Source organism: Puma concolor, chromosome D4 (genome assembly GCF_028749965.1).
Source record: "Puma concolor isolate L17-30 chromosome D4, mPumCon1.1.hap2, whole genome shotgun sequence".
Lineage (NCBI taxonomy): Eukaryota > Metazoa > Chordata > Mammalia > Carnivora > Felidae > Puma > Puma concolor.
Window position 1 is genome coordinate 42,748,856 of NC_141679.1, and position 16,490 is coordinate 42,765,345.

The following is a 16,490-nucleotide window of genomic DNA, read 5'->3' on the forward strand; positions in this document are numbered from 1 at the left end:
ACAATTTTCTATTTATTAGGCATTATTCACTCAGCCCCTGTTCTATAATGCCATGCGATGTTGCTTCAACACAATTAGATATTTAATTTTTATAATTCTTAACAGTTATTGACACAAAGCTTAAAGGTGTCCCATGTCCCCTTCTACGCTACATCTTCTACAGGACTTTTTGATCAAAATTACCTTTGTGGATCAATGTGAAAGAGAAGTTATATATTAATAATGGTCAGTTTAAAGAGAGAGTTCCAGTTGGAGGCATTTGGACACATACTCCATTGATCACTTCTCATCAGGATTAACTATGGTCTAGCACCATACCCTTCATTATCTTTTAAGATTGTGAACTATAGAGGTGAACAAGGATTTTCGATATTAGAGAAAAAACTGTTGATACACATACTAATAACTTTTAGTAAGAAAATTAAACTTTTCAAGCATTCTAGGCTTTTAAGGGCAATAGACAGAATGAACTTCCTCAGACAGGGGGACTGATAGTCTTGATTTCAGTAAGCCTTCTATGCAATGGTTGAAATGATAATGACAAGTAAAGATACATACATTTCTCATATACTAAATATATGTATATAATTATTAAGTTTTAAAAGCAAGCTTAGTATAGTATGGATGGGGGGCAAAAGGGTAACTTTACAGTGGAGTAGTCTGACAAATGCTACTTAATCTAGGTGATCAAGGTCAACATCAATAGTCAAACCATGTTGATACTATGTACCTTTGATATGATATAATGAAAATGGTACTTTACTTCTGTGATCTTCCTTCCCTGAACTCATAACCCCAGTCTAATCATGAGAAAAATTTAGACAGATTCCAGTGGAGGGGTATCCTACAGTGCACTGCATATCATTTACTCATGAAAACTATCAGTGTTATCAAAAGTAAGGAAAGTCTGAAAAACTGTCAGAGCCAAGAGTTGCTGGCATGACAGGTGAATGTAATGTGATATTGTGGATGGGATCCTGGAACAGAAAAGGGATGTTATGTACAAAGTATGGAGATTTGAATACATTATGGACTTCAGTTAAAAATAAAGTGAATATTGTTTATTACTTGTAACAAATTACAAAATATTAATTTTAGATGTTAATAATAGGGAACCTGGATGGGTGAGAGTGGGAGGTACAGGACTCTCTGTAGCGTCTGCTTAGATTTTCTGTAAGTGTAAAACTGCTCTAAAAAATTAAGCCTATTTTAAAAAGCAGATTAAAGGGCAGAATTACAATGGTTCTCCTTTTCTTTTTAACATCTGAGTAGTATAGCGCAAAGTTATCACTAGTGAACTGTAAGGGATGAAATTATAGAAAGACTTCCCATTTATATTTCTCTTATCTAACCTGAAAATTTTATAGTCAACTTTTATTCCTTTTATTTGAAGAAAAAATTTACACTTTGAAAAACTTTTAGTGATGTGTTCATTGTAAAATTTATTACTTTTAATAAAATTTAAAATTTATTAAAATTTATTAATTCAAATAAATGTGGAAAAAATAATGCACATATAATTTTTCCACTAAGAAATAACACTAAGTAAAACATTTTAAGGTTTATTTTTTTCCTATGCACATTTGATGAAATCTGTTTCTATATAATATATTCGTTGGTAACTTGCTTTTCTCATTTAACATTTTGTCATGGATATCTTTCTGTATCAACCCTCAGCATGAGTAGAATGCTAAGCCAAAAGCTTGATATGCTTTTATGTGCTTTGATGGCTTTGATGCATATTTCAAAATTTCTCTAGAAAATTTGTAGGGGTTTATAACTCCCACAACCATGTTCTCAAAATACAGAAGTCATAAACTGAGTCTGGCCAACATCTTAAAATTAGGAGATTTCCGTTAGAAGTCCTGATTCCTTCTTTTGAAAAATCAGCGGCTCTGGCAGTAGTGGGCCACATTCATTCCTCTAGGGAAACGGTTGGAGCTGAGTTGCTGTTGCCATATACCCTTGTTATGACCTGAGGTGAGGCAGTGTCATTTGACATTTCATTTTACTTATACTTTTAAAAGTGGTCATATTAAGAGAAATATGAAAATACTTATTGTGCATATATCTCTAGCAAAAGTGATAAAAGGAAAGAGGGGGAGAGGATAAGATTAAAAAAAAAAAACCCGGGAGAATGTAGAAGTTGTTTTGTGGATGTAAAGAATGTTATATACATGTTTAATACGTCTATAAAGCATCTCTGTTGAATGAATTCTAAAGCTATAATTTTAAAACAAACCGAAAACAACCCATTTTACTTATTTACTTACATTATCTTCCCAGCTTCTATGTGAATTTGAGTTAATCACTATTACGGTTTTTGAAGTTCTGTTATTGTTTGTTGAAGAATTCTGAAGGACTGCTCCTTAAATATGAAATCATTTATGATGATGATATAGTATCCACTGTTGGAGCATTTTTAATGTCTTCATGAATATTTGAATTTATCATTGCAGCTTCTTGACTGGATATTTGTATTTTTATATTCATATCTACTACATATAATTCATTATTAAATAAATAAACTATTTAAACTCATTTAAAGAACATGGGATTTCTTACTGGATACACCAATAAAACTAAAGTTATGTTATTTCCATTTTATTCTAAATTTTTGTTTCACCTTGAACAACTTCTTTAAAAATACCTTCGGTAAATGATAAGATATTAATATATTCTTTATAATTGTATTTAAAGGAACCTGGATAAGAGCAGGTAGCTTTTGAAAACTGTTCAGATTGCCAGTCCAATCAGACGGAATAGTTATAAACATTGTAAATTTGCTTACACGATAGGAAGAGAAAATAAAATAAATAATAGTCATACGGTGATTACAGGTGGGAGGAAAGAATAGGGAAAAATCATTTAGAGTTTGAAATAAAAGTGCTTGAAGTATTTTAATTTGATATTTAAAGAACGGTACTGGAGTAAGTAATATATTGTAAATGTGGTAACTACAATATAAACAACGCTGAGAAAAATATTTAGCAATATAATAAAATGACGGTTGGAAAACAAATCAAGTGATTTAAATAGACAAAAGTGTAACAATGTAAATAAATCAAAGATGACCTCTCTCATAAATAATTAGAAGTTTGAATTAGGGCAGTTTTTTTCCCTATTCCCTAAAAAAAGAAAAAGTTAAAACCAGAAAAGGGTAAAATTTTCCAACATTGATTCAAAAAAGTTAAACATGTGTATTCTTCTGATAGCCCTTAGGAATATCATTTAGGATGGAAAAGGTTTCCACATTTTAAATGAAACTATTTTCAGGGCTGCTTGCTCTATATCCAATATTAGAATCTTGTGATTGTAATCTTGACTTTCTTTGCTGGAAATCAACAAAAACTTTGTTTGCACTATGATTTAGTGTTTTTGTTTTTTGTAAGTGGAGTGCTTAATTTGAAATACAGTATGTGCATGGATTTTAATGGTCTCAAATATATTCAGTTGAGATGGTAGTAGAATTTTATAAAATGCTGGTTTTTATGAACTAACATTTCTAAAAGATATCCTACATACTTAATTTTTCTGTGATTTTTTTTCTTATAGTTACAATGTGATGCTTACCATTAACAGATTATCTGACATAGTAATAAATTTTAAGAGAGAATATAATGGACTGTATTGACTGAAAATATCAGAGTCTTTTGTGTTGATGTTATTAAATTATGATACACTGAAAGACAATTAGACCTATAGTGCTGTTGGTTTCCTTTTACCAGGTTTATATTCAGTGGTATTATATGACTCATGATGATCAAATGGTGGCTGGAATATTTTGTGAAGAAATACATATGTGTATAATTGTATTTTTGAAATAATTAATTTACTTATGAGTGGTATATTTCATGCGACCATGCTTTAAATTTTTTCTTCGGCAAATCTGTATGGCAATATTATTTGGGAAAATATTTATACAGACTCTTGGCTATTTTATTGGAAAATGCCATTCTATTAGGATAATAGAAGTTTAGCTAATTCTAGTTTATAGTTCATTATTGAAATGAAATTTTCCTTCTCTGAATACTTATTTATATAATGTAATATTATGGATAAGTGTTTGCACATATATAAATAATATACAAACATGCATATATATTTGCACTTAACGCTTTTTTTTAATAGGTATCTCAACGGCCATCTTTATCGAGCTTAGAAACTTTAATGGTCTCACAGAAGTCTGAAATCGAGTATTTACAGGAAAAACTAAAAATAGCAAATGAAAAACTCTCAGAGAACAAATCTACCAACAAGGATTCCTCAGAGAAGGGCATCTGGACAAGTACTGAAGGAAAACATAAGGTAGGGACATTTTGTCATTTTGTGAATTTGTCAGGATGAAGCTGGCAAGACAAGCAATGAAGTTAAAAAACAGCAGCATTTACTTCTCTGCTTATATTTCTGGAAGCTTGAAAAATGTTATATGCCAAATGCTTGATAAAAAATTGTTGTGAGTAGAGAGTTTTCCCCTTTTAAAAACTAAACAATATATTCCTAATTTAATTAAATATATTAGTAGTAGTATAGCTGTTTGCAGTAGATTAACATTCTTAGGTTAAAAAGTTTTGCTAAGTATATGCCTCATGTATCTAATTTGTAGCTAAGCTAATCTAGGTAAAAAATCATTTTAAAGTAGCATTAGTTGTTAAAATAAAAATATATCTTAATGTTTCTATTTCATTCAGATATGATATTTAAAATACTGCCCATGTAGATATAAACTATAAAGTGGAATTTAACATCAATTTATGGAATTTTATAATTTCATATTTAAACATGTAGCAACACAGAAAATAAGCAAATTTTCCATAGCATGTTTCTCATTTATTAGTGTCTAACTTTCCTTTTTTGTAGTATTTGTATTACAGCATATATACACTATAGTATGTATTCCTGTTAGGCTGCAAGAGAGTCTATGAACATTGACCAATATAAAAATTTTATAATATCACGTTGTAAATATGTTATTGTATAACATTGTAAATATGTAAATTCTAGATACATAGAAAAGTAAGAAAATTTAGACATATTTTTCTCACACTTGTTACTTCAGCATAGAAAATTTTTTTATAAACAGAATACTGTGTTTTTCAAGATAATTGTTTTTAATTCTTTCCATTTTTTCTATGAATAGAACTGTCTTAATAAAGGAAGTATTTAAAAAGATCCAAGTTACTATTATAGTCTTATTTACTCCCTGTAATATTATTAGTAGTTTTCAGAAGAGTGAGCTTTATATATGTATGTATGTATGTATGTATGTATGTATGTATGTATGTATTTATTTATTTATTTATTTATTTATTTATTTAAACATAAGTGCATTAAACATTTCTTGCCATTTTGGAGTAGTTTCAGAGTATTGAGCTTTATTTAAATGAAAGAAAACATTCCTAAAATGGAGATACATTATAGGTCTAATTTGGTTGCTTGCTACATTGCTGAAGTTAAAAAACGAACCACTTTGATGTTTCGTTGCTTTTAACAAAAGTCAAGAAAATGAGAGGGATATTTGGAACAAAATTTTCTTTCTTTTTCATAAGGACATGCAGTAAGTAGGAACAATATGTTGCCCAGCTTAATAGTTGCTCTCACATATTCCTTCTCCAGATTGGTATATGAAGCTGTACATAATATAAACACACATTCTTGTCTCTAGTTAGCCACATTATAGTTAATGACCATATGGTCATTATGGTATAAGATCTACTGTCTGTTGTATTTATATTCCTCAAGCATATTGTTCCTTCAACTTCACAGTGTGTTAAACTATTTCAAAGGGAAAAAAATCCTTTCCCTCTTGTTTCTGGTTGTCCTATCAAGTGTAACCTTGGACCCTTATAGAGCAATTAGACCAGCCTCTATCCCCTCCTTTGTAATGAGGTTTCTTGCATTTCTGAGTCTATAACCCTTTAGTCTTCCCTAATGGGACATCATTATTCTGAAAGAAACAATGTAAATGTAAATGAATATTCTCATTAACGAGTCACAGAGAAACCTTTAGCGGTAGCACTGTGGTAATTCCGCTTGTTATTTCTCTGGTATTCCATGCAGGATTTTTTTTATAATTCATTATTAGTATTCAAAATTACTTGTTCTTTAATTTTGCATGTCTTTCATAATCCAGTGTTCCAACTAGTTCAACCATGTCCTTGTTTTATTCTCGAGGAACCACCTGTGAAACGTTCAAGGTCTTTGTCCCCAAAGAGTTCTTTCACAGACTCAGAGGAGCTGAGGAAGCTGAGGAAAGCTGAAAGAAAGATTGAAAACTTAGAGAAGGCGCTACAACTAAAGGTGAACATTAAATCATTTCTTTAGTAATAACCTTGCAAAGATAAAGATATACCAAAGTAAACATTCCCTTTACAAATCACTGCTTATCATTTATCTTTCCTGAATTTAATTACGTGTATAAAAATGTATCATCGGTTGGTCTTGAGTCTCAGATTTCTTAGGATAATAAAGTAACAAAAAAAATTTGCTGCTTGTAAGTAAATATTTATCCACTACTTTAAAATTGTTTGGAAAAAAATAAAATTGTAAAAAATAAAATTATTTGGGAAGATTTTGGCTTAATATTGGGAATAAATTTCTTATAGCTCCTCAGAGGCAAAAAAAAAAATAGAACTATAGCAAGTAGAGGATTTTTCATAGTTCTCTATATGTGATAAGCATATAAAAAGAAAAGTGAGTTAAAAACTATACTCACCTAGCTCAAGTCACTTACAATTGTCCTTTAAAGACAAATTACATAGTTAAAATGGCAAATATGTTATTTTTTCCATTTGACTATATTGAGGGCTTTTATTTTTTCTGAATTTAATATGGCTAAACTTGTGATTCTTTATGCACGACTACCCAAAGGCCTATACTATTTGAGAAGTAGCCATTTAATTGAATCTCAAATAGTTTTAAGACATTTTATGACAAGACCATTGTTTAACACATGATTAGAATCCGATACATTTAAAGCTCAGATTCTTTGTCATATAATATTAGGTTATTCTTAGGGAGAAAAAAGTTTGACTTATATTATGTGTGCTGTGGAATAAGATACGGTTTTGAGGTATAGTTAACCTAAGCTACAATTAATACTTTTTTCAGCCTTTCCACTAAACAATAATTTATATTTATACAGTGTTAAACTTTAGTTCTAAAAGAAAGGAAAATTATCATCTCTTTTTCTACAAAAAATAAAATGATCAGATGACATCAACTTGCTAGTATTTAGCCTACTTGAAATTTATACACCTGGAGTTACTGATTTATTTACTTGGTTCATTTATTATTATTATTTTTTGTAATCTCTATACCCATCATGACGCTTGAAGTCACAACCCCGAGGTCAAGAGTCACATGCTCTTCCAACTGAACCAGCTAGGTGTCCCACACCTGGCGTTATTTGCTAATGCGTTTGTTTACTCAATAACAACTTACTGAGCAGTGCAACTAGCCAAACAAGTCACTTGTAAAAAAAGGAGACTCTTAGATAACTATCATTCAAGACCCTTTCTCTAGTTAAGAAGATGCTATGTAAGCAGTTTGAATCTAGTACATTAGTGTAAACATGGGAGTACACACAGGATATTAAGGGCATGTTTAGGAAGCCATGTTATCATCTTCCTCCTTTTGCATAATTCTTGAAATTCACATACCAAGGCTTCTATCCTGTATTAATCTGGGTTCTTCAGAGAAACAGAACCAATAGGATAGAACCCTTTCGATTTTCCTAATGAGGTGTCATTATTCTGAAAAAGATCTGTATCTAATCTATATCTATATATCTATATCCATCTATCTGTCTATCTCAAGAGAGAGAAAGAGAGAAACAGACATAGATAGATTGATTTACTATAAGGAATTGGGTCATACAATTATGGAGTCTGAGAAGTCTAAGATCTACAGTTGTCAAACTGGAAAGCTGGAGAGCCAGTGGTATGGTTTCAGTCTGGGTCTAAAGGCCTGAAAACCAGGAAGCTGATGGTATAAGTTCCAGTCCCAATCTGAATCTGAGTCCAAAGGGACAAAACCAATGTCTCAGCTAAAAAGCAAAAAAAAAAAAAAAAGCATTCTTTCTTATGCAGCCTTTTATTCAACTCAGGCCTTTGGTGATTTGGATGAATCCTATCACTTTGGGAAGGACAGTATGCTTTACTCAGTCTTCTGATTCACGTGTTCCTTTTGTACAAAAACACCCTCACAGATACACCCAGGAAAAATGATTAACCTAATATCTGATCAGTCAAGTTGACACATAAAATTAACTCACATATCCCACACAATAGTAACAGATCTCCACGTACTTGCCCCCAAACTCTCTGAGTCTTGGACATGGCAGGAAGGAATAGAGCAATTAAGATATTTTTAGATCTATCCTCTTCTACCTCTTGAATATCTTGCTTGAAAAGGAGTCTCAGAAGCATTGTACTAATTTCTTACTGCTTTTTCCTAACAACTACACTTTTGGATGAGGCTTCAAGCTTATTTTCAGAGTACAATTCTTTCTTCACACAATTTCTTTTTCATTTATACTTCTTCTGTATTCCTTTTTGAAGTTGGTTAGTGATAATTATGAATTTCAAATGTATGTTTTCTTCTATAGATTTGCAAGATAAGGGGAAAATGCGAGCAGATGTTTTTCACTGTATTTTGTCATTTAGTAGGAAAGGATTTCTTGTTTTGAAAGAGCAAAATAGTTGAATGAAAAAAGCACTATAATCAAGACCATTTATCCAAAGAAGTAGGTAAACAAAACCTGTAAAGTAAAAGCAATTCCAAAGAGAGTGATTGGGTCCAGGATACTTTTTAATTTACAGCCTTATTTTAGTAAGTATACTTATCATATTTAGTGAAGACACGAAACTTCTTCCTGTATTTCTCTTAATTAGGCTTTAGGATTAATATTATTACTGTTGCTCAAGTGCATGTGAATATAAGGTAAGATAAGAATTGGGGCGCCTGGGTGGCGCAGTCGGTTAAGCATCCGACTTCAGCCAGGTCACGATCTCGCGGTCTGTGAGTTCGAGCCCCGCGTCAGGCTCTGGGCTGATGGCTCAGAGCCTGGAGCCTGTTTCCGATTCTGTGCCTCCCTCTCTCTCTGCCCCTCCCCCGTTCATGCTCTGTCTCTCTGTCCCAAAAATAAATAAACGTTGAAAAAAAAAGAGAAAAAAAAAAAAAAAGATAAGAATTAATGATGTGTCTGTAATAGTTTCTTGAGGCTGCCATGGCAAACTACCACAACCTGCCTGGCTTACAAGAACAGAAATTTATTGACTCAAAGTCCTGGAGGCCACAAAGTTCCAAAATCAAGATGTCCATAGGATTAGTTCCTTCTGAAGCCTGTGAGGGAGAGAATCCATTTCTCTCTTCTAGTTTCTAATAGTCTCAGGTGTTCCTCCACGTATAGATGGCACTCTCCCTGTGTCTTCATACTTCACACCATCTCCCCTCAATGTGTGTGTCTCTCTGTGTGTCGAAATTTCTCCTTGTTATAAAGACACCAGTCAATTGGATTAGGGCCTATCCTATCCTAAGGATCTCATTTTAACTTAATTACCTCTGTAAAGGCTTATCACCAAGGGGTTAGTACTAGAACATACCTTTCTGAAGGGGATTTATTTCAACCCCCAACAGTGTCTTATGGTTTTTAATATGCATTTTCTGGTCATGGTGCTCCTTTTGTAGACCATTACCTGTTAATACCTGTTGATATTTATCATGGCCTTCCCATATTAGTATTCTATTGAATACTGCTCTGCCAGAAGCTAATGGGAATATGACAGAGAAAAATGTTCTGTGCTCAATTATCATAAGCAGTGGATTAAAATCTCTTTTTTTCCTGTGAGCTGTTAACATATCAATGTGTATTGTGAATCTATAGAAAGGTATAATTTATTTCCCAGATCTACTTGATTATATTAATAATAGGTATAATAATATACCTATTAATATTTCACAAAAAACTATTGTCCATGGAAGATACCTGTTGGAACTACTAAACCAAACACATGCTCCATGGCACAGTAGATAGCTGTGAGCACTGAGGCTGACACGGGGTTTGATCCCATGAACTGTGAGATCATGACCTGAGCCAAAATCAAGAATCAGATGCTCAACTGACTGAGCCACCTAGGTCCCCTGCAGTAGATATATTTAGGTCCCAAGTTGATCACCAAGGTGGACTGTAGGGAAAGCAGGACAAATAAGCTTCTCCAGATAACCTCTACCATGGAACAATGTATGTGCACTTTGATATATTGAAATGATGCTCCTTACTGTATCAGTAGTAAGTCATGCATATTATTCTAATACTAGTAATGAATTATGTAAAAATATTTGTACATTACCTTGTTTAGCTTATTTCTGTGAATTGTTGTACATATTTTAAAGATGAGTGACCAATGTTGTAAATAAAAGAACCAATAGTAATAAAAGAGTTGAAAACTGTTATTCTAAACATCCCAACCATTTCCAAATCCTGACTTCCTAAGTGTAGTGATCTAACAATGTATAAACTATAATTTGGAAAGCAATGCATCTGAGTTTTATGAAATCTTTACTATTCTTGGGATCACTAATGCCATGAATCTCTGTTTTATGGACTTTAATGCATTTGATAACTTGATTCTATTAGCACTTTTCTATACCATTTAATAACATCAGTGTGTCCTTTGAATATAGTTTATATGTCTTTTTATTTTTCAATGCTCTAATATGCATTCTTTATACGTTCAACTTTACACACTTTGCTAAAATTAATCATCCGTGGAATCCTTGGTATTTTATGAAAGGTTTTTCTTTTAACTTTTTAAAAACCTTACTGTTATTCTATGAAGATTGAGCCACTGTTTTATTAACAATACTCATATTCTTAGTTTGCCTCATGTCTGTCATGGAGCCTTTGACCAAATTAGTAGATTAGATCAAGACTCATTTTTATTCTTATGAACTCAAAAGTAAAATTGCAGGGGCGCCTGGGTGGCTCAGTCGTTAAGCGGCCGACTTCGGCTCAGGTCATGATCTCGCGGTCCGTGAGTTTGAGCCCCGCGTCGGGCTCTGTGCTGACCGCTCAGAGCCTGGAGCCTGTTTCAGATTCTGTGTTTCCCTTTCTCTCTGCCCCTCCGCCGTTCATGCTCTGTCTCTCTCTGTCTCAAAAATAAATAAATGTTAAAAAATATATTTAAAAAAAAAAGTAAAATTGCAGATACCATGAAACAAAGTCCATTGTTAACAGTCTTTCTATTTTCTAATGTTTTAGTCCTTCACACTTGTTTGTATATAGAAATTAGAGCCTCAAGTTTGGCTAGTTTAATTGCAAAATATAGTGAAGGTGGTCAGTAAGTGTTTTATTGAGTGATCTAATTAATAAATGGACCTAATTCAGTGACTGCCCTTGGGATATTTTTGAGTGTATCCTCTTGGGAAAGTGTAGCGATTAGTGATATTAAATATATCTTTCAGTCTTTACATTTGATTTTATTATAAGATCTTTGGGTACAGTATTTCCCAAATGAATGGTTTTGACTTAGGCAATTATAGTCAAATGAGACTTAAAGAATCATAATCCAAACTATGGTTAATTTGTATTTGTTATAATATTATAAAAAAATATTTTGATTATTCTTTCTACACATTAAATATTTCTTTTGAGATAGTTAACTTTTGCCTGAAGACTTCAGCTAAATCTGTTCTTGCACTAAAATAGGGAAAAATGTTTTTCTTTGAATATATATTATCTATCTATGTATCTATTTATCTATCCTATATTTACATATCTCTATAATTCTGGCCTATTTGTAAAGTAGGCCAAAGGAACAATAGTCTCTAGGACTTATTTAACCCATGTGTTAAAATTTGTTAGTAGCATTCTCAAAGGACAAATCTATGGATGAAACTGCATTTTAAAATAATAATTGTTATAAATTATGCCTATCAAATTGATTTGTGAAATAATCTCTAGTTTACTTTCATTTGTAATAATTTAGATCTTAGTAATTTTGTAAAGAATATGTAAATACTCCAGCATTAGTTGTAGTAAATTATGAAGCATGCGTTATTAAAGGAGAAAGCTCCTGTATAAAACTACTTTCCCATAATCACTACTTAATGGAGGGAGCCCCCTATTTCAAGTACTATAGAAAAATCAAAACTATTTGCTAATATGAAATACATTACACCAAAGTTTTACAGAGGTCGCTACGGTGAGTGCTTTGTTTAAGTATTATGCCTAAGACAGAGTCTGGCATATTGTGGGTGACATTTAGGACTCAGGATATTTTTATTGAGTCTTAATCTTCGGTTTAATAGCCTAAAATAGTTGATTTCTCTATAAGAACTAGGGAAAATATTGGGTATAAATTCAGTGATTAGTGGAAGCTGAGACAGTACTGTAAAATGCTAAAATAATGATAGTACTAACAATAAGAAACTCCATTTGTTCCATAGACTTAACAGAGGATTTTTTTGTGAAAGACAACACAAAAAATCTGGATATCCCATTTGATTAATTTTTACTTGTTGGTCAGTCTTTTATTTATTTTTTTAAATTTTTTTTGGGGGGGGGGCTAAAACACTTTTAATAACCATCACAGGTAATTTTGATGCAGGTGGTCAGTGGGCACCACTATAATTGAATGTTTTAACATCATTTTTATTTTTATTTTTATTTAATTATTTTTGTAGCTTTATGTAATTTAATTTTTTTTATTTTTTTAAATTTACATCCAAATTAGTTAGCATATAGTGCAACAATGATTTCAGGAATAGACTCCTTAGTGCCCCTTACCCATTTAGCCCATCCCCCCTCCCACAACCCCTCCAATAACCCTCAGTTTGTTCTCCATATTTATGAGTCTTTCCTGTTTTGTCCTCCTCCCTGTTTTTATATTATTTTTGTTTCCCTTCCCTATGTTCATCTGTTTTGTCTCTTAAAGTCCTCATATAAGTGAAGTCATATGATTTTTGTCTTTCTCTGACTAATTTCACTTAGCATAATATCCCCCAGTTCCATCCACGTAGTTGCAAATGGCAAGATTTCATTCTTTTTGACTGCCAAGTAATACTCCGTTGTATATATACACACCACATTTTCTTTATCCATTCATCCACCGATGGACATTTGGGCTCTTTCCATACTTTGGCTATTGTTCATAGTGCTGCTATAAACATGGGGGTGCATGTGTCCCTTTGAAACAGCACACCTGTGTCCTGTGGATAAATGCCTAGTAGTGCAATTGCTGGGTCATAGGGTTGTTCTATTTTTAATTTTTCGAGGAACCTCCATACTGTTTTCCAGAGTGGCTGCACCAGCTTGCATTCCCACCAACAATGCAAAAGAGATCCTCTTTCTCCGCATCCTCTCCAACATCCTTGCAACAGTTGTTGCCTGAGTGGTTAATGTTAGCCATTCTGACACGTGTGAGGTGGTATCTCATTGTGGTTTTGATTTGTATTTCCCTGATGATGAGTGATGTGGAGCATTTTTTCATGTGTCGGTTGGCCTTCTGGATGTCTTCTTTGGAGAAGTGTCTATTCACGTCTTTTGTTGTTGGGCAGTCTTTTAAATTCTTTTTACTCAGAGCTTCTAGGGACTCTTAACACAGACTTTTAATGATTCCAGAACACTGGGTTTATATGTAATCATTTCTAAGAAATTCATTGTAAAATAAGAGTTTGTGGGGAAGGAATTTGATTCAATGAAGAGTAATTAGAGAAAGCTATTTTAGAATTTAACAAAATAGTCACCTTAACGATGTTCATTTGAAAATTGTGTTTTGGGGGCACTTGGGAGGCTCAGTCAGTTTAAGCAGCCAAGGTTTGGTTTGTAAGTTTGGTTTATGAGTTCATGCTCCATGTTGGTCTCTGTGTTGACAGTGCAAGACCTGCTTCAGAGTCCCTTTCTCCCTCTCTCTACCCTTCCCCTGTTCGTGCTCGCTCTCTCTCTTTTGTGTGTATGCTCTGTCTCCCTCCCTCTCTCAAAATAAAGAAGTAAACTTTAAAAAAGAAAAGAAAAGAAAATTGTGTGTTGACATGAATCTTTTTAATACCTATACATTTCTTATAATTATTTTATTAATAAGTTTATAGTATATCCTGTTTAAAATCCTAATAAATCTGATTAGTTCTTAAAGAATTCTAATAAACACAATGAACTTATCTTCATTTATGAGGAAGTAACATTATCAATTATTACTTTTCTATTTGGTTAATTTAAATTATTTCACCTAAGATTAGAAAGCTTATCATTTACAGAAGTAAAGTGATATTTGGATTGTTTACCAACAGTAGGGAAAACTTAAGGTCAAGGGTAAATCATCCTGGGGTGCCTAGGTGGCTCAGTTAGTTAAGCATCAGACTTCAGCTAAGGTCATGATCTTGTGGTCTGTGAGTTCGAGCCCAGCATTGGTCTTTGTGCTGACAGCTTGGAGCCTGGAGCCTGCTTTGGATTCTGTGTCTCCCTCTCTCTCTGCCCCTCCACCACTCACACTCTGTTAATAAATAAACATTAAAAAATTTTTCTTAAAAGGGGTAAATCATTCTTTTGTCTTAGAATAGGAGAGATATAAATAGCTTTTATTTTAAAGATGGAGAAACTGGGACACACTGAATTTAAGTAACTATGTCAAGATAAAATTTACTAACTGTGAGCAGGAAGAGTTGAACTCTTATCAGCACTTAACACTCTGCATGTAATAGACTCTTAATATATGGTTCTTCAGTTGAAATGAACAAAATTCAATTCAGTATCCTGAATTTTTAACCATGGTATTAAACCATGCTACTCTTTAGCAAGTTTGCAGTATCTGTAATCTGTTTATCTTCTAAAACTCTTCAGGATAACGTTTATTCTGATTGCCCCTTTCAAGTGATGCCATTCTCGTGCGTTTTCATCAAGCACTTCCATTTCCAGATGGCATACAGACGCTTGGTGCACACAGGACTCAGATACTTCCTAATAACTACTTGAGAGATTTATTGAAGTTATCCTACTAGACCTACATTCAAAGTGGAATGACAAAATATCCATACTGTTGAGACAGGTAGAATTGCAGTAAAATAATGCAAACTCTGTAACTGTTATCTCACTGTTGAGATGAGAGGTAGATGGTTCAGGAATCCATGAATTTGGCTTCTTCATGATAAGCACATCAGTTAATACCTGGGAAAATGAAAGGGAAGAAAGCTAACTTCTGCTTTGTGCCTCTACCGGGCAAGCATAGTGCCAGCGGCTTTACCTGCATATTTGCTCATTTAATTTAGTCATCATTATTTAAATCTCTGTGCTCTTTTCAGTATTTTACAGAAAAAGAAATTGAATTAATTTAAATAGCATTCTTAAGACTATTCAGCCAACATGAGAAAGCTCCAAGAATAGATTTCAGATTTTTCTGACTGCCATGTGCCTACTCATTTCACCTCACCGTAATGTTAGAGAGTACCTGTTGCCTCCACTAAATAACTATACAGGTTCCTTCAGATAGAAATATGGAAAAGTTCGGGGCGCCTGGGTGGCGCAGTCGGTTAAGCGTCCGACTTCAGCCAGGTCACGATCTCGCGGTCCATGAGTTTGAGCCCCGCGTCAGGCTCTGGGCTGATGGCTCGGAGCCTGGAGCCTGTTTCCGATTCTGTGTCTCCCTCTCTCTCTGCCCCTCCCCCGTTCATGCTCTGTCTCTCTCTGTCCCAAAAATAAATTAAAAAAAAAAAAAAAAAAAAAAAAGTTGAAAAAAGAAATATGGAAAAGTTTAAAAAACAAATTTGAAATTCACATGGTTAAATTCAAGGAGTTACTTTACTTTGAGAAACAGTGCACATGTAACATAAATACATCCTCTAGGAACTGAAAATTTGGCCTTGATAAGTTCATTTTGTGGGTGTATCTAAATGAAGACATATTTCATGTACTCTATTTTGAACACTCAGAAGTTGTTGACTTTAATGGTATAACCCAGTAATGTTTCTATGACTTCTTCAAGAGTACAAAGCCCAGTTCTTCCATTTCGATTCTGTACAGTGCAGCCCAGAATATTACACTATGCTACTTCAGACATAGTCCAAACTGATTTTTTTCCTCCTGTATAATCCCTATGCTTTGTATTAAGCGAATCATAAATCCATGGGCAGAAGCATTGATCTTCCTACGATTAGTGTTTTTACACTAATTCTATGCATTTATAATTACGAAAATAAAATTTTGTTATATATAGACTAATCCTTTTGTTGAAAAAGAAATTAAAATTCTGTAAAATTGACTCAAATATTTGTATGTGTACTAATTGACTACAGGGAAAGGAATGAAACTAATTTGACAGCAAAATTTTGAAATTACTAAGCTTAAAAAAAATGCAGTGCATCTGTTGAATTTACCAAGCAAACCTCTTTTGTGACTTTAAGAATCCTTCCCTTTTTTCTGTTTAAATAAGTATTACAAATTAATTTATATTTACTGTTTACTTTCAAATTTCATATTTAGATGGGCAACCTTTTAT

The 16,490-nt window shown here is 33.0% G+C and overlaps 1 protein-coding gene across 3 annotated transcripts in view; it reads left to right on the top strand.

Annotated features, from left to right (window-relative positions):
• CNTLN (centlein) overlaps positions 1–16,490 on the top strand; it is a 329,566-nt gene that overhangs the window by 171,779 nt on the left and 141,297 nt on the right. For all 3 annotated transcript variants that reach the window (XM_086685372.1, XM_025934944.2, XM_086685371.1), the window contains exons 9-10: positions 4,132–4,308; positions 6,175–6,300. In XM_086685372.1, the coding sequence (XP_086541498.1) occupies positions 4,132–4,308; positions 6,175–6,300 (303 nt within the window). The remainder of the gene's footprint in view (positions 1–4,131; positions 4,309–6,174; positions 6,301–16,490) is intronic.